The 26,544-nt window shown below is 42.8% G+C and overlaps 2 protein-coding genes across 2 annotated transcripts in view; one reads left to right on the forward strand and one right to left on the reverse strand.

Moving 5' to 3' along the window:
* ide (insulin-degrading enzyme) overlaps positions 1 to 14,807 on the reverse strand; it is a 142,951-nt gene extending 128,144 nt beyond the window's left edge. Inside the window, 1 exon segment of the mRNA XM_059653122.1 lies at positions 14,744 to 14,807. Within this exon segment, the coding sequence (XP_059509105.1) occupies positions 14,744 to 14,769 (26 nt within the window). The 5' untranslated portion in view covers positions 14,770 to 14,807.
* A 440-nt stretch (positions 14,808 to 15,247) lies between these two features.
* The window catches only part of kif11 (kinesin family member 11), a 39,600-nt gene continuing 28,303 nt past the window's right edge, over positions 15,248 to 26,544 (forward strand). The window contains exons 1-5 of the mRNA XM_048551515.2: positions 15,248 to 15,371; positions 23,623 to 23,718; positions 25,245 to 25,377; positions 25,461 to 25,558; positions 26,309 to 26,387. Of these exons, the coding sequence (XP_048407472.1) occupies positions 23,648 to 23,718; positions 25,245 to 25,377; positions 25,461 to 25,558; positions 26,309 to 26,387 (381 nt within the window). The 5' untranslated portion in view covers positions 15,248 to 15,371; positions 23,623 to 23,647. The remainder of the gene's footprint in view (positions 15,372 to 23,622; positions 23,719 to 25,244; positions 25,378 to 25,460; positions 25,559 to 26,308; positions 26,388 to 26,544) is intronic.

Genomic DNA, 26,544 nt, shown 5'->3' on the forward strand with positions numbered 1-26,544 from the left:
AGTCGGTGGGCTTGAAATGGATGTCAGTTGCCAGAGACGGAAACAGAGAGGTCCAGGAAAGAGAGAGAGGTATCAGAGATGGTCCAGGTGAACTTAAGGTTGGGGTGGAAAGTGTTCAGTGAAGTGGATGAACTGTTCGAGCTCCTCGTGGGAGCACAAGGCGGCGCCAATACAGTCATCAATGTAACGGAGGAAGAGGTGGGGGTTTGGGGCCAGTATAGGAGCGGAAGAGGAACTGTTCCATGTAATCTTCAAAGAAGCAGACATAGCTTGGGCCCACGCAGGTACCCATGGCAACCCCCTTTGTCTGTAGGAAGTGGGAGGAATTGAAAGGGAAGTCGTTGAGGGCAAGGATGAGTTTGGCTAAGTGGATGCCGGTGTCAGTGGAGGGGTTCTGGTTGGGTCTGCAGGACAGGAAGAAGTGGAACACCATTAGGCCATCTGCATGGGGAATGCAGGTGTATGGTGACTAGATGTCCACGATAAAGATACGGTGATGGGGACCAGGGAATTGGAAGTTTTGGAGGAGGTGGAGGGTGTGGGTGGTGTCACAGATGTAGGTAAGGAGTTCCTGGACCAAGGGGAAGAAAACAGAGTTGAGATAGGTGGAGGTAAGTTTAGAAGGGCAGGAGCAGGCAGAGGCAATGGGTCAACCAGGGCAGGTGGGTTTGTGGATTCTGGTAAGGAGATAGAAATGGGCAATGCAGGGTTGGGGACCAGAGAGGTTGGAGGCTGTGGGTGGGAGGTCACCTGAGGTGATGAGGTTGTGGATGGTTTGGTGGTCAGGGGTGGGGGTCATGATCATGGGGGCAGTAGGAGGTGGTGTCAGAGAGTTGGCGCCAACTCTCTCTCGAATGCCCTCGAACATGTCTCCCACATTTCCCTGCAACTCATCCCTCACACCCACCTCCTGCAATAACAACCAATATAGAATCCCCCTCGTCCTCACGTACCACCCCACCAACCTCCGGATCCAACGTATCATCCTCCAACACTTCCGCCATCTGCAATCTGACCCCACCCTTATCTCCTTTCCAGAGGGACCACTCTGTCCGGGACTCCCTTGTCCACTCCACACTCCCCTCAAGCCCACCACAACTGGCACTTTTCCCTGCAACAACAGGAAGTGCTCCACCTGCCCCTACACCTCCCCCCTCACCCCCATCCCAGGCCCCAAGAAGACTTTACATCAAGCAGATGTTCACCTGCACTTCTGCTAATAAGACCATAAGACATAGGAGTGGAAGTAAGGCCATTCGGCCCATCATGTCCACTCCGCCATTTAAATCATGGCTGATGGGCATTTCAACTCCACTTCCCTGCTCTCCCAGTAGCTCTTGATTCCTTCTGAGATCAAGAATTTGTCGATCTCTGCCTTGAAGGCATCTAACATCCCGGCCTCCACTGCACTCTGTGGCAATGAATTCCACAAGCCCACCACTCTCTGGCTGAAGAAATGTTGTCTCATTTCCGTTTTAAATTTACCCCCTCTAATTTTAAGGCTGTGCCCACGGGTCCTAGATTCCCCGCCTAACAGAAACAACTTCCCAGCGTCCACCCCTTCTAAGCCATATATTATCTTGTAAGTTCCTATTAGATCTCCCCTCAACCTTCTAAACGTTAATGAGTACAATCCCAGGATCCTCAGCTGTTCATCATACATTAAACTTACTATTCCAGGGATCATCCATGCGAATCTCCGCTGGACATGCTCCAGAGCTAGTATGTCCTTCCTGAGGTGTGGGGCCCAAAATTGGACACTATTCTAAATGGGGCCTAACTAGAGCTTTATAAAGTCTCAGAAGCACATCACTGCTTTTATATTCCAACCCTCTTGAGATAAACGACAACATTGCATTCGCTTTCTTAATCATGGACTCTACCTGCAAGTTAACTTTTACAGAATCCTGGGCCAACACTCACAGATCCCTTTGTACTTCCGCTTTATGAATTTTCTCACCATTTAGAAAATAGTCCATGCCTGTATTCTTTCCAAAGTGCAAAACCTCACATTTGCTCACATTGAATTTCATCAGCCATTTCCTGGACCACTCTCCTAAACTGTCCAAATCTTTCTGCAGCCTCCCCACTTCCTCAGTACTACCTGCCTGTCCACCTATCTTCGTATCATTGGCAAACTTTGTCAGAATGCCCCGAGTCCCTTCATCCAGATCATTAATCTATAAGGTGAACAGCTGCGGCCCCAACACTGAGCCCTGCGGGACACCACTCGTCACCTGGTGCCATTCCGAAAAAGAGCCTTTTATCCCAACTCTCTGCCTTCTGTCAGACAGCCAATCCTCAATCCAAGCCAGTAGCTCACCTTGCTCAGCAGCCTCCCGTGAGGCACCGTATCAAAGGCCTTTTGGAAGTTTAGGTAGATAACATCTACTAGGTTTCCCTGGTCTAACATACTTGTTACCTCTTCAAAGAATTCTAACAGGTCTGTCAGGCACGACCTCCCCTTACTAAATCCAAGCTGACTTGTTCTAATCTGACCCTGCACTTTCAGGAATTTAGAAATCTCATCCTTGACAATGGATTCTAAAATTTTACCAACTACCAAGGTTAGGCTAATCGGCCTATAATTTTCCATCTTTTGCCTTGATCCTTTCTTAAACAGGGGGGTTACAACAGCAATTTTCCAATCATCTGGGACTTTCCCTGATTCTAGTGACTTTTGAAAGATCACAACCAAAGCCTCTGCTATTTCCTCAGCCACCTCCCTCAGAACTCTAGGATGTAGCCCATCGGGGCCAGGAGATTTATCAATTTTTAGACCTTTTAGCTTTTCTAGCACTTTCTCTTTTGTAATGCCCACCATACTCAACTCTGCCCCCTGACTCTCCCTGATTGTTGGCACACTACTCATGTCTTCCACTGTGAAGACTAATGCAAAGTACTTATTAAGTTCTTCAGCTATTTCCTTATGTCCCATCACTAGCCTTCCAGCATCAATTTTGAGCGGCCCAATGTCTACTTTTGCCTCTCGTTTGTTTCTTATGTATTGAAAGAAGCTTTTACTATCATTTCTAATATTACTAGCCAGCCTACCTTCATATTTGATTCTCTCCTTCCTTATTGCTCTCTTTGTTATCCTCTGTTTGTTTTTGTAGCCTTCCCAATCTTCTGATTTCCCAGTGCTCTTGGCCACTTTATAGGCTGTCTCTTTTTCTTTGATGTATTTCCTGACTTCCTTTGTCAGCTATGGCTGTCTAATCCCACCCCGGATAATCTTTCTTTTCTTTGGGGTGAACCTCTGTACTGTGTCCTCAATTACACCCAGAAACTCCTGCCATTGTTGCTCTAATGTCTTCTCCGCTAGGCTCTGCTTCCAGTCGATTTTTGTCAATTCCTCTCTCATGCCCCTGTAATTACCTTTATTTAACTGCAACACCATTACATCTGATTTTGCCTTCTCACTTTCAAACTGCAGACTGAACTCTACCATATTATGATCGCTGCCTCCTAAGTGTTCCCTTACTTTAAGGTCTTTTATAAAGTCTGGCTCATTACATAGCACTAAGTCCAGAACAGCCTGCTCCCTTGTGGGCTCCATCACCAGCTGTTCCAAAAAGCCATCCTGCAAACATTCCATGAATTCCCTTTCTTTGGATCCACCGGCAACATTATTCACCCAGTCCACCTGCATATTGAAGTCCCCCATGATCGCCGTGACTTTGCCTTTCTGACATGCCCTATCTATTTCGCCAAGTCCCATTATAGTTTTTTTGCCTTTGTCGTTCCTCAACTCCACCCACACAGACTCCACATCCTCTGACCCTATGTCATTCAGTGCTGTAGATTTAATTTCATTCTTAACTAACAAGGCAACCCCACCCCCTCTGCCCACCTCCCTGTCTTTTCGATATGTTGCGAATCCTTGGATGTTTAACTGCCAGTCCTGAACTCCCTGCAAACACGTCTCTGTGATGCCTACCACATCATAATCATTCAAGAGGATCCATGCTGTTAAGTCATCTACTTTGTTGCGAATACTACGAGCATTTAGACAAAGTGTCTTAATGCTAACTTTCTTAACATTATGAGAGAGATTGGAAATTCTAAAATGTCTTAAGCTATCCTTCCTTTTTGCTGTATTCCTAGTCTACCTCAAGCTTAAACCCACCTGTACACATGCTATCCTGTTGCTTATCTTTCCATTTAACTTCATACTCCCTTTCACTTTCCCTTCCCCCCAACTCAGATGTTTAAAGTCCTACTGACCACCCTATTTATCCTTTTCACTGGAACACTGGTTCCAGATCGGTTCAGGTGGAAACCATCCCAACGGTACAGATCCCCCCGGTTCCAAAACTGATGCCAATGCCCCATGAAATGGAATCCCTCTTTCCCACCCCAATCCCTTAGCCACGTGTTTACTTCCCTAACTTTCTTTTCCCTATGCCAATTGGCACGTGGCTCAGGCAGTAATTCGGAGATTATGACCCTTGAGGACCTGTACTTCAATTTCTTTCCTAGTGCTTCATAATCCCTGAACAGGTCCTCTACCCGAGCTTTGCCAATGTTGTTAGTCCCAATGTGGACCACAACAACTGGATCCACCCCCTCCCACTCCAGTATTCTTTCAAGCCGGTTGGAGATGTCCTGCACCCTGGCACCGGGCAGGCAACACACCTTGCAGGACTCCCGATCTGGCTTGCATAGGATACTATCTGTCCCCCTAATAACAGAATCCCCTATAACAACTACCTGTCTTTTTGCTTCCCCCACCCCGCTTGAATGGCCTTCTGCACCACGGTGCAGTGGTCAGCTGGCTCATCCTGTCCACAGTCCTTTCCCTCATCCGCACAGGGAGCAAGAATCTCATACCTGTTGGTCAAGGTCAAGGTCAAGGGCTGAGGCTCCTGCACTCCTGAACTCAGAATCCCCCTACCTGCCTCACTTACAGTCACACCTTGTCCCTGAACACTTTTTGAATTTGAGTTATTTAATCTACCGGGTGTGACTGCCTCCTGAAACAAAGTGTCCAGGTAACTCTCGCCCTCCTGGATGTGCTGCAGAGTTTGAAGCTCATTTTCCAGATCATTTACTCTGATCCGGAGTTCTTCCAGCAACCAACACTTGCTGCAGGTGTGGTTGCTGCTGTTCACAATGGGATCAGCCAGCTTCCACATCATACAGCTACAGCACATAATGTGGTATACTATGTCCGCTGTTCCCGTTGTGGCCTCCTCTACATTGGGGAAACCAAATGGAGGCTTGGGAACTGCTCTGTGAAACACCTACGCTCGGTTTGCACTAAACAACTGCATCTCCCAGTTGCGAACCATTTCAACTCCCCCTCCCATTCCTCAAGCGACATGTCCATCCTGGGTCTCCTGCACTGCCATAACTATGCCAGCGAAAGGTTGCAGGAACAGCAACTTATATTCCGCTTGGGAACCCTGCGGAATATCCCCTCCCACTACCACATCCCAAAACCAGCCCAGCTTGTCCCCACCTCCCTACCTGTCATTCCTCCCACCTATTCCGTCCTCCCACCTCAAGCCCCACCCTCATCTCCTACCTACTAGCCTCATCCTGCCCCCTTGACCTGTCCATCCTCCCTGGACTGACTTATCCCCTCCCTAACTTCCCACCTACTCTCGTCTTTACTGGCTCCATCCCCCTCCTTTGACCTGTCTGTCTCCTCTCCACCTATCTTCTCCTCTATCCATCTTCTATCCGCCTCCCCTTCTCTCCCTATTTGTTTCAAAACACCCTTCCCCTCCCCCATTTCTGATGAAAGGTCTAGGCCCAAAATGTCACCTTTCCTGCTCCTCTAATGCTACTTGGCCTGCTGTGCTCATCCAGCTCTACACCTTGTTATCTCAGATTCTTCAGCATCTGTAGTTCCTAATATCTCTGAAACAGATTAACTATAATTAGTTTATATCCCCTAGATTTTAGAAGAGTGGAAGGTAATCTCATTGAAGCTGGGCAAATTGGCTGCTTTCCTGGTTATGAAAATCTAGAACGGGAGAGGTGTTCTCAGTCTCACAAAAAGGAAGGAGTCAGACCTTTAGGCTTCAGATGAAAAGTTCTGCACTCAGAAACTTGTGAATTTTTGTCATTCTCTACTCCTGAAGTTTGCAGATGCTCAGTCAGTGAGCATATCCAAGTTTGCAATCTGTAGATTTTTAGATGTAAAAGGAAACCTTGAATATTAAGTTATGTCAATTAAAAAATGAAGCTGGTAACAAAGTTTACCCATGATCCTCCTGACTGATGGAACAAACTCAAGGACTGCATGACCTACTCCTGCTATCGTTATTTATGTTGTCAATCACACAGTAACCTCACTTGGCTTTTTTTTAAGGCCAGATATTTCCTACAGCAATTTAAGATTAGTCACTTGGAGGCAGTAAGGAGTGCAGATGCTGCAAGCTAGAGTCAATAAATGTGGAGCTGGAAAGCACAGCAGGTCAGACAGCAAAGTCAACATTTCGGTCCTTTTCCTACTCCTTGGATGCTCTCTGGCCTGCTGTGTTTTTCCACCTCCACATTTATTAAGATTAATCATGTTGCCTTACAATAGCACAAGGCATTCATATATTTAAATAATCTTCCAGTTTATGTTTAATCCACTCTGCTCTTTCTGCTTCGGTGACCTCCTCAAGCAAACCTTCCAGTAAGTAAATGGCTTCCATCCCCTCTTCTCACTCTCTTTCTGATAACTTTAAATTGATAACCCCTTATCATTGATTGCCTACCTGAATACAATAAACTTTCTCTTTATCCCTGTAAGCTCCCTAACAACTCAATTAAATCTTGTCTTAACCATTTTTGCTCAGGGTCAACATGCCTGTATCCTAAGTATATCCTATATAATCTGGTATAGTTTTCTGGCCCTGACATCATCCTCACCAGTCAATGGTGCACACTTACTATGTTTTAAAATTCTTCTAAAATACAGTATCCAGAACTACACCATACTAACAGTGGTTTAATCATTACCTTGTACAAATTTATCAGTAATTCTTTAATCTGGTACACTTGGGCTCTAATTATAAAGTCAGACATGTTATTGGTATTTTAAATTTCTTTTAAAGGGCATTCACCTGCCTGCATCAATTAGATCACTTCTCATTCTAACTAAAGGTTTATACTTTTACAGTGCGAGATCACTGTTTTGTTCACCTTTACCTCTACTTTTTCTTTACTTCTCTTTACCTCCACGTTAATTTACATTGCCATCTATTTGTCCATTCACCCAACCTGTTTATGTCCTTCTCAGGTGCCTCACAGTTTGCTGTGCTGACAAGTAAACCCTGAATTTGTGGTCTCAGCAATTTTTTGTGCTTCATTCCCCATTTCCCCTGCCCCAAGTCCAAACTGAGAAAAGAGAGCACCCAAAACTGGCGTTTAGCGTACAATACTTCTAACCATTCTCCGATCTGAATAATGCCCACTGACCCCTAAAAATTTGTTTCCAATCAAACAATATTTGAGCTTGCATAATATACTACAAAAAGCCATTCTTTTTGCATGTTCATAATGTCTCAGACTACACAGTATATTCTGTACAATAGGCAACGTCACAGAATCACTGTGTAATGAACCTTCAGTTTTTGCTTACCAAAACTGTAATAACAATGCCACAGAACATTTAGATCCTCAGTGGACATCATTGTGTATCACGAACATGGAGAAGAGTCTGTTACATCTAAAACTGAAATACTGAACTCGTATAAGATTTGCATAAAATAAATTTTAAAACATATTATTTTGTAAAATAACAGATGAAAAAAAATTCAAAGTTGGAGTCAAATCTTAATATTCAAATTATACCTAGTGCTGCTTTCACAGCCTGAGACAAGTGGAGATCAGGCTATATGACTGGGAGCTAACATTCATTTCGCACCAATCATTACCAATTGCTACCATAGTGGAGTAGGAGGTGAAAGCCATGGTGGCAAGGACCTGCAGTGTCTGGGTGTCGGAGGGATACCCGTGCCAGAAGCCAGTCCCCGGCCACTCACTGGCCCAAGATGTTTGGGAAACAGGTTAAGGATCAGTTGGCACAGACTAAGCTGAGGGAAGCTGTCCTGGTGGAGTTCAAACACGTATTACATTAATACATCTATGAACAACTTAAGTATTAGCCTGAAAAATCCACTTTGGGAATTCCATTTTTTAACTGTATCATTCCTGTGAGCAATTTAAGGACAAGGGAATGTCCATGCAATAGCATCTCTTCTGTCCTGAATTGGGTATTCCCAAGCAAGTTAAAGATGTGTACGGTGCATTGAAAAATAAATGAACCGCAGCAAATGAGCTGATATCTTGGCCTGTACTTTGAAATACATCAGTGATAATGGCAAACTTATTTCTAGATTCAGTTTGTCAGATCAACTTCAGCAAAGAGAATCTTCTCATTCTCTCCAAAAGCGACAGGTTGATAACAGCTTTGCGCAAACAGTTAAAGCCTTCAGACATGGAAATCTCCATTAGAATCAAACCGATTTCTATCTAGCGCACAGAAGCAATAACTTGTAAAATGGTCACATTAACCTGCAAGCCAGTTTGTTTAAATATTTAGAATCTGGTGAGGGGAATGAAAACCAGAAGTAGGAATTTTTTCTGTGAAAGGAAGAAATTAAATGTTTTAAAGCAACTCAGATGGTTTAAAAAACATTGTGTTTCCTATAATTAAGCAATGTCCACCCATTTATTCAGTTCATTTGGTGTTCAATCCCTCATCATTCCTTTATGACTTTTCGGCTTGACTATTCCAATGCACTACCAGCCCACCTAGTTATCTAAAATTATATGGCATCCAAAACACTACTGCCCATATCTGAACTTGTCTGATGTTAGAAAGAGCTCAAAAAGCTCTCTGTGATCATTGGACATCTCAAAGTGCTTTACAACTAGTGAAGTACTTTTTGAAGTGTAGTAATTTTCATTAGGAAATATGGCAGCCAATTTGCACACAACAATCTCCCTCCATCAGAGGTATAACAACAATCAGGTAATTGGTTTTGATTGACCCTTTCTTGGGTGAGAGATAAACGTTTGCTAAGCCAGGCAAGGCCTTTGACAAGATCCCATGTGGGAAACTAATAAAGAAGGTAAAAGTTCATGGGATCCAGAGTATCGTGGCACATAGCATCCAAAATTGGCTTCCGTTGGTAGTAAAAGGCTGTTTACATGACTGGAACTGGTATGCATTGGCATATGAGCAGTAGTGCTTGGTTCCTTATTGTTTGTGATATTCATAAACAATACAGACGAGAATGTGGGCGGGGGGATAGTGGAAAGTTAAGTTTGCAGATGGCAAAGATTGGCTGTTCGCTCAACGGTGTGAAGGGGGGTATTAGGTTACAGGAGAATATAAATAGATTGGTTAGATGGGCAGATCAGTAGCAGATAGAATTTAATCCCTACCTTTTCTGGCCTACATTTGACCCAGACTCACTGCAATATGCTCGATTCTTAACTGCCCACTAGAATAAATTCTTTGGGTGGCTTTTGCGACATCTTCCTTCCCAGGATCGGTGACAGCCTGTCGCGGATGGCCTGCTTCAGCGGCGGCTTCCAGCCCGGTATTCAGGCTGCACATGGTGATCCTGCAGCTGTACTGTCTATTCCCGAACCCAGGAGCTGGAAATTGTACTAAGACGGACTTTGCTGTCATTTTTTTTAATTATTAGAAAATAGCTTAAGTGCAGCGGTATGGTGACTTAAACACTTTTGCCTTTTTTTTGTTAAAAAGTCCAAGTGGCAGTAAATGACTATTCTATTCTAAATGGTGCTGCAAATAATTTGGTTGTATCAACCACTAGGAAGGTCAGAAAAAAGAATGATGGCAGTTAGACCACCCAGCTCAACTAAGTCTTTGGACCTAAAACTTTCCCCTTAACAACACCATTAGTTTAGTTAAGCCGAATAAACTGCAGCAATTTAGGCAGCTCTAGCAAGGCAAAGCAGGACGGGCAGTAAATGCTAATCCAGCCAGAAACACCCATATCCCATGAATAAGTTTACAAAAAAGGATAAGTTGCCCCAAAAGAAACTTTGAATAATGAGGAATCAACTATAAGCCCATTGTCAACCAGCATAAGGTAGCTAGTTAACTCTACTTCTTTACTGAACATGGATGCAGCTCCTGAAAGTGCCTCGTAGCCAGGGTCAGTGACTATTTCCCCGAAGCATGAACTCCTTCAATCCATTCATGGAAAGGTGGTCATGAATCTAGATAAAATTTCAAATTAGTGAAGTTGTCCAGAGCCATGGGCTTTTTTTTGTGTTACTTGTAAAATAGATTTGTCAATTTCATTTGTAATTTGCTGCTTCTAGTGAGGTCAGTTCGAAGTTGTAGGCTTGCTAGCTGAGCCGGTTTGATTGCAAACGTTTTGTCACACTGCGAGATAACATCATCAGTGCACCTTGGGTTAAGTATTGGCGTTCTGTCCCATTTGTTGTTTATATGCCTCGGTTTGCTGGTGCGGATGGCATCACTTCTGGTTCTGTATCTCAGCGGTTTATATATCGGGTCCAGTTCAATGTGTTTGTTGATGGAGTTCCATTTGGAATACCAGATCTCCATGAATTCTCTGACATGTCTGTTTGGTTTGTGCTTTTATGGAACTGTTGTCCCAGTCGAATGTGTGTCATTCTTTGTCCATTTGTATTGAGACCAGTAACAACATGTCATGTCTCTTGCTGGGTAGTTGGTGTTTGTAAATCCTTATTATCAGTTTTCTTCCAGTTTGGCCTATGTAACGTCTCTCTCAGTCCTTGCATGGCATTATATATATTGTTAGTTTGTTGGTTGTGGGTATGGGAGCCTTTACATTTGTCAGTAGCTGTCACAGCGTAGTTGTTGCTTTGTTTACAACCCTGATGCCTAGGAGTCTGAGTAGTCTTGTGGCCACCTCTGATATGTCTCTGACATACGGTAGGGTGATTAGTGTGTTTGGCTGTGTTGTGTCTTCCTTTTGCGGTCTGTCACAGAAGTAACAGCAGATTGTGCTTTTTGAGAATCCATTCCTTTTTAAAAACTCCTTTTTAATAAGTGCTCCTGTTCAGCTTTGCACAATTGCCTATTGTTTTAGAGATAGTGGGAACTGCTGATGCTGAGAATTTGAGATAACAAGGCATGGAACTGGATGACCACAGCAGGCCATGCAGCATCAGAGGAGCAGGAAAGCTGACGTTTTGGGTCTGGACCCTTCTTCAGAAATGGGCGAGGGGGAGGCGTTTCTGAAATAAATAGAGAAAGAGGGGGAGGCAGATGGAAGTTGGATAAAGGAGCAAACAGGTGGAGAGGAGACAGACAGGTCAAAGAGGCAGGGGTGGAGCCAGTAATGGTGAGTGTAGGTGGGAGTCAGAGTGGGGATAGGTCAGTCCAAGAAGTACGGACAGGTTCAGGAGTTGGGAGGAGGCTGGTAGGGAGATAAGGGTGGGACTTCAGGTGGGAGGAAGGACAGGTTAGGGAGGCGGGGACGAGCTAGGCTGGTTTTGGGATGTGGTAGGGAGAGGGGAGATTTTGAAGCTTGTGAAGTCCACATTAATACCATTGGGCTGCAGGGTTCCCAAGTGGAATGAGGTGCTGTTCTTGCAACCTTCGGGTGGCATCGTCGTGGCACTGCAGGAGGCCCAGGATGGACATGTCATTCAAGGAGTGGGAGGGGGAGTTGAAATGGTTCATGACTGGGAGGTGCAGTTGTTTGTCGTGAACTGAGCGTAGGCATTTCACAAAGCAGTCTCCAAGCCTCCGCTTAGTTTCCCCAATGTAGGGGAGGCCACAATGGGAACAGCGGATACAGTATACCACATTAGCAGATGTGCAGGTGAATGTCTGCTAAATGTGGAAGGTCTTCTTAGGGCCTGGGATGGGGGTGAGGTGTAGGGGCAGGTGTAGCACTTGCTGTGGTTGCAGGGAAAAGTGCCAGGGGTGGTTGGGAGTGTGGAGCGGACCAGGGTGCCACAGAGTGAGTGGTCCCTCTGGAAGGCAGATAAGAGTGGGGAGGGAAAAATGTCTTTCGTAGTGGGATGAGATTGCAGACGGTGGAAATATCAGAGGATGATGCGTTGGATCCGGAGGTTGGTGGGATGGTACTTGAGGATGAGGGGCATTCTGTTTTTGTTGTTATTGCGGGGAGGTGGTGTGAGGGATGAGTTGCAGGAATTGCGAGATACACAGTCGAGGGTGTTTTCGACCACTATGGAGGGGAAGTTGCAGTCCTTGAAAAATGAGGATATCTGGGATGTCTGGGAGTCGAATGCCTCATCTTGGGAGCAGATGTGGCGGAGGCAAAGGAATTGGGAATAGCGGATGGCATTTTTGCAGGAAGGTGGGGGAGAAGAGATGCATCCTAGGTTGTTGTGGGAGTTGGCAGGCTTGAAAATGATATCAGTTTCCAGGTAGTTGCAAAACAGAGATGGAAACCGAGAAGTCCTGGAAGGAAAAAGAAGTATCAGAAATGGTTCAGGTGAACTTAAGGTTGGGGTGGAAGGTGTTAGTGAAGTGGATGAACTGTTCGAGCTCCTCATGGGAGCATTAGGTGCCACTGATACAGTCATCAATGTAACGGAGGAAGAGGTGGGGGACAGGGCCAGCGCAGCTTCGCAAGAGAGATTGTTCCACCCATCCTACCAAGAGGCAGGCATAGCTTGGGCCCATGCAGGTACCCATGGCCACCCCTTTTGTCTGTAAGAAGTGGGCCTATTGTTTTGTTTTATTTTTCCTATTTTCTGAAGTCCACCGCTGAAAATGTTGACTTCTACTGGTTTACAATTCCGTGGCCATCAGGTAGTCATAGATAGCTAATTCTAGGTTATATTAATTCATCTGTGAGTCTAGCTCAATGTGAGAGGCATCAGAATTTATATGGCTCATCTTACCTGACATCCACACACATATCTTGAAAGCAAATCACAATCAAAAGAATTATATCCTGTACAAATTTGCATCTATTCCATTGCAACTTCAATATTTGACTTTTCCAACATTCTCCAGGCTGGCCTCCCATATCTATCCTTCCACAATCTTCAGATTACTCGATAAAATTCCACTATACTACACATTGCGCACACATTACCTTTCAATTCATCAACAGACTTCGTATTTTGGCATCCCGATGTGACAGCTATCTACGTCTTTATGCAGAAAGATGGAGAACAGACAGGTCGGGCTAATAAGTGACAAAGAGCATTCACAATGTATACCCTATATATCTAGTGGTCAGAAAAGCAAATGAAAGCAGAGTCCTGTCCAAAGCAGACTGCTTAGTATTGAAGCACTGGCAATAGGGCATGACATGTCGTTCACACACGTACATGCTTGATACTGGACCACCAAAACTAGCTGCAGTAGTTTATGTGGCCCACTCAGTCTGCTTTGCCATTCAAAGAGATCATGACTGACCTGACAGTCCTCAACTCCAATTTCCTGCCTTATCACCATAACCCTTCATTGAAAGCAGGCGACTTCCAGGAGGACAATAGAAATGCTTAAACCATGTCCTTAAAATATCCATGAAGAGTTAAAAAACCGAATAAAAACAGAGAAGATTCATTTGAAAAGGCATGGGAACTTTCTCAGAAACATGCAAAAGTGAAGTTGAGGCATTGGAGAGATTACAGAAACCAACAAACAGCTACTACTCTGCATGTGGCAGACTCTGCATTTCACACATTGGACTTTTTCTGCCATCTCAGCACCCATGACCAGAACCATCAAGTTGGCCTGACTAAGAAGGAAAGCACTCACATGACACAGGTAGCAAGCAATGGACATTTCCAACAAGGCAGATAATTTTTCACAGTCAACAGCATTATCATTGTTGAATCCCCCAAAGTCAACATCTTACAGGGTTATCAATGACCAGAAAATGAACCAACCATATAAAGTGGGAAAGTGTCAGATTCTGCAGTGTGCAATTCACTTCCAAGCTTGTCTAAAATTTACAAGGCACAAACCAGGAATACTCTCCACTCACCTGGATGTGTACAGCTCCAACAATCACAAAGCTCAGCCCTATTCAGGACAAAGTAATCTTCTTGAATGCAACTTATCCACCATCTTCAACATTCGCTCCCTTTACCACTGATGTACATTGACAAGTTTGCACCATCTGCATAAATGTAGCACAGTAACTCCTTTGACCATACCGACTCAAACTAAAACTTCAACGTATAAAGACTAGCACTGAAGACAGGGCTGGCTACTGCCTGCAAGTTCCCCTCCAAGACAAACACCATCCCTGACTTGCAGCTATGTTGTAGTTTTTTTGTCACTGCATCAAAATCCTGGAACTAGTGTCCTACAGCACCACACTTATTACTACTCCAGACAGCCAACAGCAATTCAAAAAGGTAGCTCATGGCCACTATCTCAAATATAAATTGGTCTTACCAGAAACATTAGATCCCATAAAAGAATAAAACACAAATCTTACAAACGTGTTTAAATCATTTCAAGGCCTTGATTATCCTTTAGTCTTGGGCTCCCAAAGTTGGACGTCAGGATCCTAAATGGAGTTCAACGTTGCAATTTTGAAATTGCAAGCTTCAAGACAGTACATATCATTACAAAGATCTGACTGAATTACAACAGTTATGTTCTACCAGGCCCCTACTTCATAGTTTTCTCATCTTCTCTTGAAGAAGTGTCTGACTTCCTACTCATAACATATCCCTCTTTTGCTACGTGTTCACTTTTGTTTGATCATACCTCAAAAAAGTGTGGAAATGTTTCCTACGTTAAAATTGTTGTACAAATGTTCTTTACCTTCTGGTTATGTCCGTACGTGACATGTTTTACCTTTGTAACCAATGTTCACTTGTCTACTACCTACATCCCTGAATTTAATACAAATCCTCCCTTTGTTGAAGAAGTCAACCCACATTTACTGCTGAGGTCCCATCAAAAACATGAAGAATACATTAAATTGTATTCTATAAATTTAAAAGATATTAAAAACGAGATTAGACTCTCGACTTTTAAAGCCTAATTCCCACATTATAAGATTTAACTTTGAAGCCATTTTCTTTGCTCTGAAACACACACAAAACATGGAAATAGAAACACCCTACATCCGGGAACTATTCCCTCATCGCCATGGCCACCGTTACACCTCAGACCTTCCTCTCGTCACAGCCACTGTACCAACACTCCCGGCAAACACCACGCATCAAACGGTCACTAACCAATCGGAAAGACGCGAGGTGGCATTGGCCTGTTCTGATTGGATGATGTTCGCGGAAGCGCACTTTTTAAATGTGTAGTTGAGAGCGGCCGCAGGCTGCTTGCTGGCGTTCGGGCTTTGAATCGGGGGGTCTGCAGTAATCGGAGTCGATAGGAAATCATACCAATAGATTTTCAGAAAATACGATTCGCCTACTTTTCGTCAGTTTTGGTAAGATTGATTCCAGTCTGTGTCTTAAAACGATTAGATGAGAAGCCTCCCTGGGCTGAAATGGTCGGTGGAGACTCTATGTGGCCGCCTTTTGTGCTGAATTGAACTTGTTCATAGCCAGAACTGCGATTAATTTGTAAATTAATAGCGCCAGATTTATCTGATTTGATTCACTAGAAGTGATAGATTTTTTAAAAATTGTCTCTTGATGAAGTTTGCATCTGTTAAAGGCCGGAGTCTGGCTTTTGTGGGAAATGTTCATCGCCCGCCTTGACTTCCCCATAATCTTCGTTCCAGTTTGATTTTAAAGATCTTCTGAGGCTGTGAAAGATAAATTTCCCGTTGTTGTTGTTGAAAAACTTCCTGTCCGGACAAATTATCTCTGCCAGGGTCGCAAAGGATTTTTAAATTTGGCAGCAACATTTGTTTTCCCTTCTCCCCAAAGTGACGGGCTTCCGTTTTAACAAAAACTTCGGGGGAAATCGCTTTATAGTGAAATGTTTCAAACGAAGTTTTGATAATTCGCTGAGAAGTGGGCTTTCTTTTTGTTACCTAGTCTGTCAGAATCTGCACCCAACCTACCTGAGATTTTACATATTCGTAACTAGCATTTGTCTTTGTTTGAAACTTAGCGTTTCAAGCATAGTTTTTGTTTCAGTGCAACGAATGAAAACTGAATTAGTAAAAAATCACGACATTTTTTAAGTACAGTAGGAAATTGTTACCTACATAGTTGTTTCAGAGGACTGTTGTTTGAGACGTTGTTTAAATCAGTGTCTTTCAAGTGGAACTTAACTGCATGCATGTGTATCTGGTTTAGCTTAGGCTAACTCCTCTTTTTTATAAAGATTTTAATTATGTAGTTCTTTTCAAAAAGAAAATGGAGAAATCACTTGGACCAGATAGACTACATCCCAGACATATAGAGATGGTATCTGGAGATTGTGGAGACACTGGTGATCTTTCAGAAATCACTGAAGTCAGGGGGTGCCACAGGACTGGAAAATGGCTAATGTAACACCCCTGTTTAAGAAGGGAAGGAGATAGAAGACAGGAAATTATAGATTGGTTAGCCTGAACTTGATTGTTAGTGAGATTTTACAGACCATTGTTAATGATGAGATTGCAGATTAATAGAAATGCATGGTAAAAACAGCCTGGTTTTATCCAGAGGGGATCATGTCTGACAAATGTTAGAATTCTTTAAGGAGGTAACGAGCAAATTAGAAAAAGGAGAGCTGGTGGTATATTTGGATTTCCAGAACACTCTTGATAAGATGATTCACAGGAGACTGCTAAATAAGTTAAGAACCCATGGTGTTAGGGGCAAGTTACTGGCATGGGTAGAGGATTGGCTGACTGATCAAAGGCAGAGCATAGGAGTAAAGTAGTCCTTTTCAAGATGGCAGTGAGTAAGTAGTGGGGGTTCGCAGGGGTAATTGTTTGGATCCCAACGATTCATGTTGTGCATTAATGATTTGGGTGAATAAACCAAGGACATCGTTGTTAAACTTGCAATTACACAAAAGTAGTTGAGCAACAGTGGCACTGAGGAAGTGGGAAGATTGCAGAAGGACTTGGACGAGTTAGGAGAGTGGGTAAAGAAGTGGCAGATGCAATACAATGTGGGAAAGTGTCAGATTATCCATTTTGATAGGAATAGCAGAGGCATGGACTACTTTCTATTTGAGGGAGGAAATGTTTTGGCTATCTGAAGCACAGAGACTTGGGAGTCCTAGTTCAGGATTTTCTTAAGGCTAACATGTAGGTTCAGTTGGCAGTCAGGAAGGCAAATATAGTATCAGTATTTATTTCAGGAGAGCTGGAATACAAGAAGAGAGATGTAATGCTGAGGCTGAATAAGACTACATTTGGAATATTGAGTAGTTTTGTGCCCTGTATCTAGGGAAGGACATGCTATTGTTGGAAATGGTCCAGAGGAGGTTTACAAGAATGATCCAGGAGTGAATGCCTTGTCACATGAAGAGCGGTTGGCAACTTTGGTTCTGTACTTGATGGGGTGTAGAAGGACAAAGGAGGATTTAATTTGAAACTTGTAGAACACTGAGGCCTGGATAGAACGAAGGTGTAGGAGAGACAGGGACGCACAGCCTTAGAGTGAAGGGAGGATCTTCAAACTGAGATGAGGCAGAATTTCTTAAGGGTGGCGAACCTGAGGAACTCATTGCCACATGAGCCTTTGGAGGTCAGGCTACCCGAGTGTATTTAAGACAGATGGTTCTTGATTACTCAGAAGATCAAGTGTTACAGAGAAAAGGTAAGAAAGGATTGAGACACATCAGCCAGATTGCATAGTGGAATAGAGTCAATGGCCCAAATGGCCTAATTCTGCTTCTGTATCTTGTCGTCTAAAAATACACAACTTTCAGGCCATGATGAAATGTGGAAATGGAACCCAACATTGTCGGAGGTTCATAGTTGCAAATGTTGAATATCTGATTTGTAACATGTCTAGCACTTGAGATCTTTGCCAAAACCTCCCAAATTCAAAAGAACCTGATAAATAAGTATGGGATTAAATTGTTTGGTTATGCATGCTAGAATTAGTGTTAAAATGAAGGTATTTTGTGTCTACAGTAAGATTTGGTAGATTTGTTTGCATTATACTGTTACAGTGAAATTGTTTAAATTAACTAAAAAAGTACAATTTTTGTCCATCTCAGAGGAACATAAGATAAAGTTGCACGGTCTTACAGGTAATGTATTGGCATGGGTAGAGAATTGGTTGACCAGTAGAAAGCAAAGAGTAGGGGTAAATGTGTGTTTTTCTGTTTGGTGGTCAGTGGCTAGTGGTGTGCTTCAGGGATCAGTGTTGGGGCCGCAATTGTTTACAATTTACATAGATGATTTGGAGTTGGGGACTAAGTGCGGTGTGTCAAAATTTGCAGATGACACTAAGGTGAGTGGTAGAGCAAAGTGTGCAGAAGACACTGAAAGTCTGTGGAGGGATATGGGTGGTCTGCGAGTGGAGATGTGCAGATGGGGTACAAAGGACTAACAGCAAAATGGGCCATGCTTTAAAGGGTAAAAATTGCAGTACGCTGCTGTGCAAAGGGACTTGGGTGTCCTTGTGCATGAATCACTAAAAGTAGGATTGCAGGTGCAGCAGGTGATTAAAAAGGCAAATGGAATTTTGTCTGCCATTGCTCGAGGGATGAAGTTTAAAAACAGGGAGGCTATGCTGCAGCTGTATTGGGACCTGGTGAGGCCACACTTGGAGTACTGTGTGCAGTTTTGGTCCCCTTACTTGAGAAGAGATATGCTAGCACTGGAGGGGGCGCAAAGGAGGTTCATTCGATTGATTCCAGAGTTGGGAGGGTTGGATTATGAGGAGAGACTGAGTACGCTGGGATTATACTCATTGGAATTCAGAAGAATGAGGGGAGATCTTATTAATAGATAAGGTGGAGGCCTAGCAGGTGAAACTAGGACTAGAGGGCATCGCCTCAAAATAAAGGGAAGCGGATGTAGGACTGAGGTCAGGAGGAACTACTTCACACAAAGGATTGTGAATCTGTGGCATTCCCAGCCCAGTGAAGCAGCTGAAACTACCTCACTGAATGTTTTCAGGCAAGGCTAGATAAATTTTTGAACAGTAAAGGAGTTAAGGGTTCTGGTGAGTGGTCGGGTAAGTGGAGCTTAATCTCAAAGATCAGCATGATCTTATTAAATGGTGGGGCAGGCTCGAGGGGTCAGCTGGCCTGCTCCTGCTCCTAGTTCTTATTTTCTTAAGTGTTCAAAGAAATTTCATCCAAATAAATGCTGGGTTGAGTGGTTGTCAAAAAAAAACTTGGCTTCAGAGCCTTTCACAACCAGCAAATGTCCCACAGTGCTTTGCAGATAAATAATATTAAATACTGGGAGAACTGCAGTAGACGTGAGATGGTGCTCTACTGAGTCAATGAGGTTTGTGGATATTGTTGCCAACTAAGTGGGCTGTTTTGTGTTCTACTGGATGGTGTCAAGCTTCTTGAGTATTGTTGGAATTACACTCCTCTACGCACATGAAGAGCATTCCTTGACATTCCTAATCTTTCTCCTTTTTGATGGACAGGCTTTGGGCAGCCAGGATTTGAATTACTTGCTGCAGGTCTTTGAGCCTCTGACCTGTCCTTGAGCTACTGTATTCGTATGGCTAGTCCAGTTGAGTTTCTGCTCAATGGTAACCCCCAGGATGTTAGCAGTGGGGCATTCAGTGATGGTAATGTTATTGACTGTCAGGGGCAGTGCTTAGTTTGTTGCTTATTGGAGATGGTTGTTGCCTGGTATTTGGACAGTGTGAATGTCACTTGCCACTTTTTAAACCACCCAAGATGTGAGGATGTCCTGAATGGCACTGAACGTTGTGCAATCAATTGGCAAGCATCCCCACTTCTGATCTTTGATGTTGAGTGTCATTGAGGTAGCTGAGGCTGTTTGGGCCTTTGGCATGACTTTGAGAAATGCGTGTGGATATGTCTTGGAACTGAGATGACTGACCAATGACCACTACTTTCTTCCTGTATGCCGGATCTACCTCCAACCATTGACTGTAGTTTTACTAGGGTTTCTTGACACCACTCTTGGTGAAATGCGGCCTTGATGTCGAGGAACTCCACCTAACCTCTGGAATTCAGCTCTTCTGTCCAAGTTTGAACTAACATATACTGAGTTTGTGAACTGAGTGAACCTGGAAGAACTGAAACTACTGTCAGTGAGTGGATAATTGCTGAATAGATGGCACTTGGTAGCACGTCATGGCACCCTCAATAGTTGTTTTTTTTCCTGCTTTTTGTGTACGGGATATATCTGGGTAATGTTGGGTAGATGTCAGTGTTGTAGATGTCAGCGTAGAAAGAGGCCTTTTGGCCCATTCTTGATATTATGCAGAGTGAATGAATCAGCTGAAGACTAGCATCTGATACTGGAGACCCCTGGAGGAAGCTGAGATGGATCATCCACTTGGCTGTTCTGGCTGAAGATTGTTATAAATGCTTCAGCCTTATCTTTTGGATGTTCCAAATCCAGTGACTTTTCAGATCTGCCTTTATTATGAGGCAGATGTTTTGTTTGTCACAACATTAGGGGTAGCACTTCCTGTAAATGCCAAGATGCAATGACCGCTGCCTGCATTAAATGAAAAGTCATTAAAGAAAACCCAACACAGGGCTCCGTTGGGCAGTGGCATATGAAAACCCACTTCCACAGTTGAGGCCTGGAAATGTTTCCTTTGCTCTTGACTTGCCTCTGGAATGGATAGCAGGAAGTGTAATGGGGAAGCAATGAGAATTGAGGCTATGGGGTGGAATTGAGCAGGGGTTTTGATGTATATAATGATTATAAGCTTTAGAAGGTTCTATAAGAGGTGCTGTCACCTGTTTAAAAAGAGCTAGAACCAGACACGGCATTTGCTCTTCACACAAATGTTGCCTCACCAGCAGTGATTTTCTAACATTTTCTATTCTTCCCAATTGCTGCTTCCTGTTCACCAGTAGCAGGCAAAATAGAGCTTAGAGATTGTTTGTTTATTTCCTCAAAGTCCTTAAAGTTGCCCCTAATCTTTGGCCACAATGACATTTCTGTCACCAATGTTTACTGTCCTCAAACTTCTGAGCTTTCATTCCAGAGACTACTTGTGTTCCAGTCAGTTCAACTTTGCAATTTGGAATTATTTTGACATTTAACCATTTCATGTTGATATTCTGTAAATCTCTTCAGCAAAATGTCAGAACTAAAAACATTGACGTCAAAAACAACTGAAAAGTCCAGAATTGACTCTTCTTGAAAAATGAAAGCCAAGAGAGTTGACCTAAGTTTGATTATGGAAGATTTTGGCTGGTAAAGTCACTGCTGGGCGGTGGGATTGTGGGGTGGGTCAGTTAGGTCAGTTGGCTGGTCAGCTGGTGTGTGATGTAGAGTGATGCTAACAGTATGGGATCAATTTCCAATGTACCATGAAGAATTCTCTTTCTCAATCTCTCCCTTTGCCATAGGTGTGGTGACCCCCAGATTAAGCCATCACTGGTTGTCTCTGTTCTAATCACAGAGTGACTGTATGGCCTGTAACTTTACCTTCACTAGCCAATATATATATTCCACGTGGGACAGTCCACAGGTAGGGGATACAAATGTGACTATTCTAATCAACAGAAAATTCAGAAGAAACTATTTGCTCAAATTATTGGAATATCAAATCATAGAATGCTTACAGCGCTGAAGGAGGCTGTGTGATCTATCCTAACAACTTGTTGCCAAAAAAAGCTTTGCTCTGTGTTGCCTTAATTTTTGCTGTCTACTGTTTAAACTGGGTCCTTGAGTTCCTGATCCTTCCAATGGGGATTGTGTCCAATCTGATTACCATTTTAAATACCTTTGTGAATCTTCTCTTAGTCCTTTATGAGCAGATGAAACCCACTTTCTTCAATCTATTCTTGAAACCAATGTGAACCATTCATGGCAATTTTTTTATATGCCTTCATGTCCCTGCTAAATTATGGTAACCAACTTTGGATGCTCCAGCTGAGGCTAAAAGACTGTAAGATTTGCAAATGTCTGCACACGCCATTGCCCGTATCCTATGAGTGACTTTTTAAAATCCATAAAGTCATCCTTGTCATGATTTATTTCACGGTTATTCCGAGCTGCTAAAAATTGTCATCAGCAAGTTGGGGTGTTCCCGAAAGTCTTTGTTCATGTTGGTTGAAATAATACATAATGGTTTTATCATTGTTCCCCTTGTCCAACTAGTGACTGAATAAAATGCAGATCTGTTGCCATTAATGAATACTTGCTGGTCTTATCAGTGACACTGAACGCCATCAATTTTTGATTTGTTCTGCCTCCGTTTGTATATCTTTGTTTGTGCTTTTCTGCTTATCTTTCCTGTAACCGTTCATGGTCTGTTCCATGAATAAGATACATCATGGCTGACCTGCTCTCAATTCTATTTGGCTGCCTTTGATTCTAATCCCTTGTCTAAGAGAGTCTTATCTCCATCCTAAAATCTCCTCCGTGTCCCAGAGTCTGCAGTCTATCAGATCAGAGCGCTCCAGGTTTATAGAGCCATGCAGCATGGAAAAAGACCCTTCAGTCCAACTTGTCCATGCCGAGCAAGTTTCCCAAACAAAATTAGTCCTATTTGCCTGCACTTGGCCCAAACCCTTCTCAAACTTTCCTGTTCATTTACCTATCCAAATATACTTAAACGTAACTTTATGGGTGGCATTGTGGCTTGTTGGTTAGCACTGCTGCCTCCCAGCACAAGGGACCCGGGTTCAATCCCACCCTCGGCCAACTCTCTAGAGTTTGCACGTTCTTCCCATGTCTACGTGGGTTTTCTCTGGCTTCCTCCCACAGTCCAAAGATGTGCAGGGTAGGTGGATTGGCCATGCTAAATTGCCCATAGTGTCCAGGGATGTTTAGGTTAGGTGGGTTAGACCTGGGAATTGCAGCAGTCGGAGAATGGGCCTGGGTGGGATGCTCTTCGGAGGGGCAGCGTGGACTTGTTGGGAGCAATGGCCTGCTTCCACACTCGGGATTCTATGATTCTATGGCCTACATCTACCTCTTTCTCTGGCAGCTCATTCCACATACGAGCCATCCCCGTGTGAAAATGTTGTCCCTCAGGACCCTTTTTAAATCTTCTCCTCTAACCTTAAAATTATGCCCCCCTAGCTTTGAACTCCCCTAGCCTAGGGAAAAGACCTTTGCTAGTCACCTTAATTATGCCCTCATGATTTTATAAACATCTATAAGATCACCCCTCAATTTCCTAAACTCCAGTTTGGAAAATAAAGTTCCAGCTTCTCCTTGTAACTCACTTGCCAGTTCCAGTAACATCCTTGTAATTCTTTTCTGCACCCTCTCCAGTTTTATAGTATCCTCCCTATGAGTGGCAGAAGTAGCCCCTGATTTTCTTCTTAACTGAATGCAATCTAATTTTTAAATAGATGGCTTTGGCTTTGGACCGCACCTCCCCCCCCCAACTATTTCCTCACTCGGGATGAGGTAGTTTCTCTACCCAACCTACAAACCCTCTGCAATACTTCTGTTAGAAGAGGCAAAGACTGAAAATAACTCCAAAGGGACATGTTCTTTTGTCTCATCTAGTGTTTTGAAAAGTAATACTCTGGATAAATTGTTTTGGTAACTCGTGCATGAAGAAAACTTGCCCAAGCTTGGAAACAGCACAGTTTTCTACTGTATGTGAACCACATGAGAAATTGTTAATATAAATCTTTCTCTCATACAGGTCCTCTTGTCAACCAAAACTAAAAATGTCAGTTCCAAACTCTTCAAGCAAAAAAGAAGAAAAGGGCAAGAACATACAAGTGGTTGTACGATGCAGGTAATGGAAACAAACATCTTGTGTTACAAATTTTATGTAGTGAGACCTGAGTTCTCAAAGGAAAGAACTTTTAAAGCTTTCATTTCTTTTAAAAGAAAGGGTGCTTATTGTATTGGCAACTCCTGAGAAAGATGTCTTGTGTTTTGCTACTTCTGTTGCCTGGAAAAGCAAACTTGTGGCTTAGTTAGTCATCTAAATGAGTGTGACTCAGGTCTGACTCCTAGTTTGTGCTGAACTGAAGCCAATTCAATTAAGCAACAGAGTCTGCAATAGGAATTTGTGCTTCTGGACTAGCGAGGATTAATATGCGTCAAAGTATCTGCCATCCAGTGAACCTGCTTCAATGTACGTCCTTTATCAAAGAAGGATTGAAACTCTGCATTGGTATTTGGACTGTGAATAGTCTAGAGTGTTCTGTGCATGAACTCAACCATGACCAAAGGATACTTTACCCACAACATGCTGCAGTGTAAGTAGGTGTCTTTCGGATGTTTATTGATAACACGTTTAAAATAAATTTATCTGAAAATCTAAGTCCATGTCCTTTTGTGAGTTGTGAAAAGAAATCTGTGGGGAATTGGAGCCTGGTGGAAGTGGAGAAGCCTTACGAGTATTGTTGATAAAGCTGTAAGTGAATGGTTTCTTCTCTTTGCAATGAAGCAACAAATGTTAACATACAGTTCTTTATACATTTGTCAGCCTGCAATTAGGAAACTTAAGTTCAAGTAGCACAAAGTTGCCTACAATCTGAGGGTCAGATTTTCACAGCAGTTTGGGCACTTGTGACCTTCAAGATATCGACTTTGTGTTTATCTTTCTAGCTTCATTGGACAACTACATTTTTGCCACGAAATATAGGATGAAATATGTAAAATGTTTAATTTCACCTGATTAACTAATATTAACGTTACATGTAAATTGGCCCTTCTGAAAAGGGGTCTTCCATTTCATTCTAATTTTTTTTCCAATTTTGAACTACCGTCTTGTGTGTTATCTGCTTTCTTTGTTCTGTTTGATGCTCTCTGCTTGCCCTTCAGTCTGATCTCGCTTAGCAAGCATTAATTTCTGCAGTTAATTTTAAACATGGGAGAGGAGATGCGTAAAAATGCTATTTCAAACCTAACTGAGAAAGAAAAATAGACTTTCTTCAGGAAACACTAATAGGCATGATTTTATATTTATTGGAAACTCCCGAGAGCTTTAATTTTTAAGTTTTTAGACTTCTTGCTTATGAGTTGAAAGTTCTCATTTGTTTTGCTGTCATTTCTTAGCAGAAATTTTTTGTTACGTCACTGAGTTTAATAACCAGAGATGAAATTCAGTCCATGTCTCTCAGCATTTTACTTCAGTGTTCTGTGTTAGCTATTGTATGATAGAATTAGCAGTCCTCCTGTCCGAGATCTGACATTGAGATTGTATGTCCTATGAATTGAACTACATTAAATGAAAGTTTTCTGCATTTCTTTCTAAGAAACTTTGCCACTGCAGACTTTAAAATGTTGAGTGGCATGTGTTGTTTTCCACAGACCATTCAGTTTAGCAGAGCGGAAGTCAAACTCCACCAGTGTGGTTGATTGTGACACCATAAAGAAAGAAGTTACTATACGTTCTGCTGGCCCAGGAGGTGAAAAGGCACCAAAAAAGTATACGTTCGACATGGTAAGAACATTGGTGTGTGTTGCAAAATGCAAATCAAGAAAATACCCATGAGTGAATGCTTAACAACATTTTTTTATTTCCAGGTTTTTGGGCCTTCTGCAAAACAAATCGATGTATACAAAAGTGTGGTATACCCCATCCTGGATGAAGTAATCATGGGATACAATTGTACCATTTTTGCGTAAGTTGAATCATTTTTCAATATCGATAGAAATAATGAAATCAATTTTGTCTGCTTTGGTCGTTGTCTCTCGGGCACATTTATTTTCCCACTAGCTTGTTCATTTTTAGTCAGTCTTCGAAAATCTCAAACAAAATGATTTTGTACAAGATTTTGATGTCATTTTTCCTGTTGCTCAGCTACCTGTCATAAATTCATGTTCAAAGTTTTGAAACGAGCAAAGATCTCGTTTCTTGCGCATTTCAGGCTTGGACCTCAAGAATCCACCAGATTGTAGAAGTGACCAATAAAAATTTACTTTGTTTGTTGACTAATCATCAGCCAGTTAAAGGTGATTACAGATGATGTTTGCCAATAAGAGTACCAGGAAACTGACCAAGGCAATCTCTTCTTTTCCTTTCCAAAGCTGCTACTTGCTTGGCACCAGAAAACCCCTCCATTCAAAAGCTTCAGTTTTCATTTGCTTTTTGCTTGATTGAGTAGATAATTGGAAACGACATAACCCAGCTCAATCCTGTCTTCAGCAGGGAATCCTTGCCAACTCTTCCCTTCCTGACGTTGCAGATTGGGTACCCAGCATAGCATGTCTACTGTTGCTCCAACTGAGGTCAGCTCAACTAGCTGAAAGCTGAGACCTCTACAGAGTTTGTGATCTGGAGATTAATCACTGCACATGTTCTGAATGTTTGTTCCTGCTTTACAGTTGTGGCTGCACCTAAACAAACCTCTTCTTTGTTAAATTTGGCTCAGGTATGGACAAACTGGTACTGGAAAAACCTTTACAATGGAAGGTGAAAGATCACAAAAGGAACAATACACCTGGGAAGAAGTAAGTGACACATTGGTTATAGATCCCAATAATGGTTAGTTTTTTTTTGCAGCTTATTCCTCTGTTCCTTTTGGTTGGAAAAAAGCTGGTCATTTGAAATTCTGTTACTTTTGGTAAAACCATTACCAACAATTATTTATTTGTAAATTAATATCCA

The sequence above is a fragment of the Stegostoma tigrinum genome, chromosome 20 (assembly GCF_030684315.1).
Source record: "Stegostoma tigrinum isolate sSteTig4 chromosome 20, sSteTig4.hap1, whole genome shotgun sequence".
NCBI classification, from domain to species: Eukaryota; Metazoa; Chordata; class Chondrichthyes; order Orectolobiformes; family Stegostomatidae; genus Stegostoma; species Stegostoma tigrinum.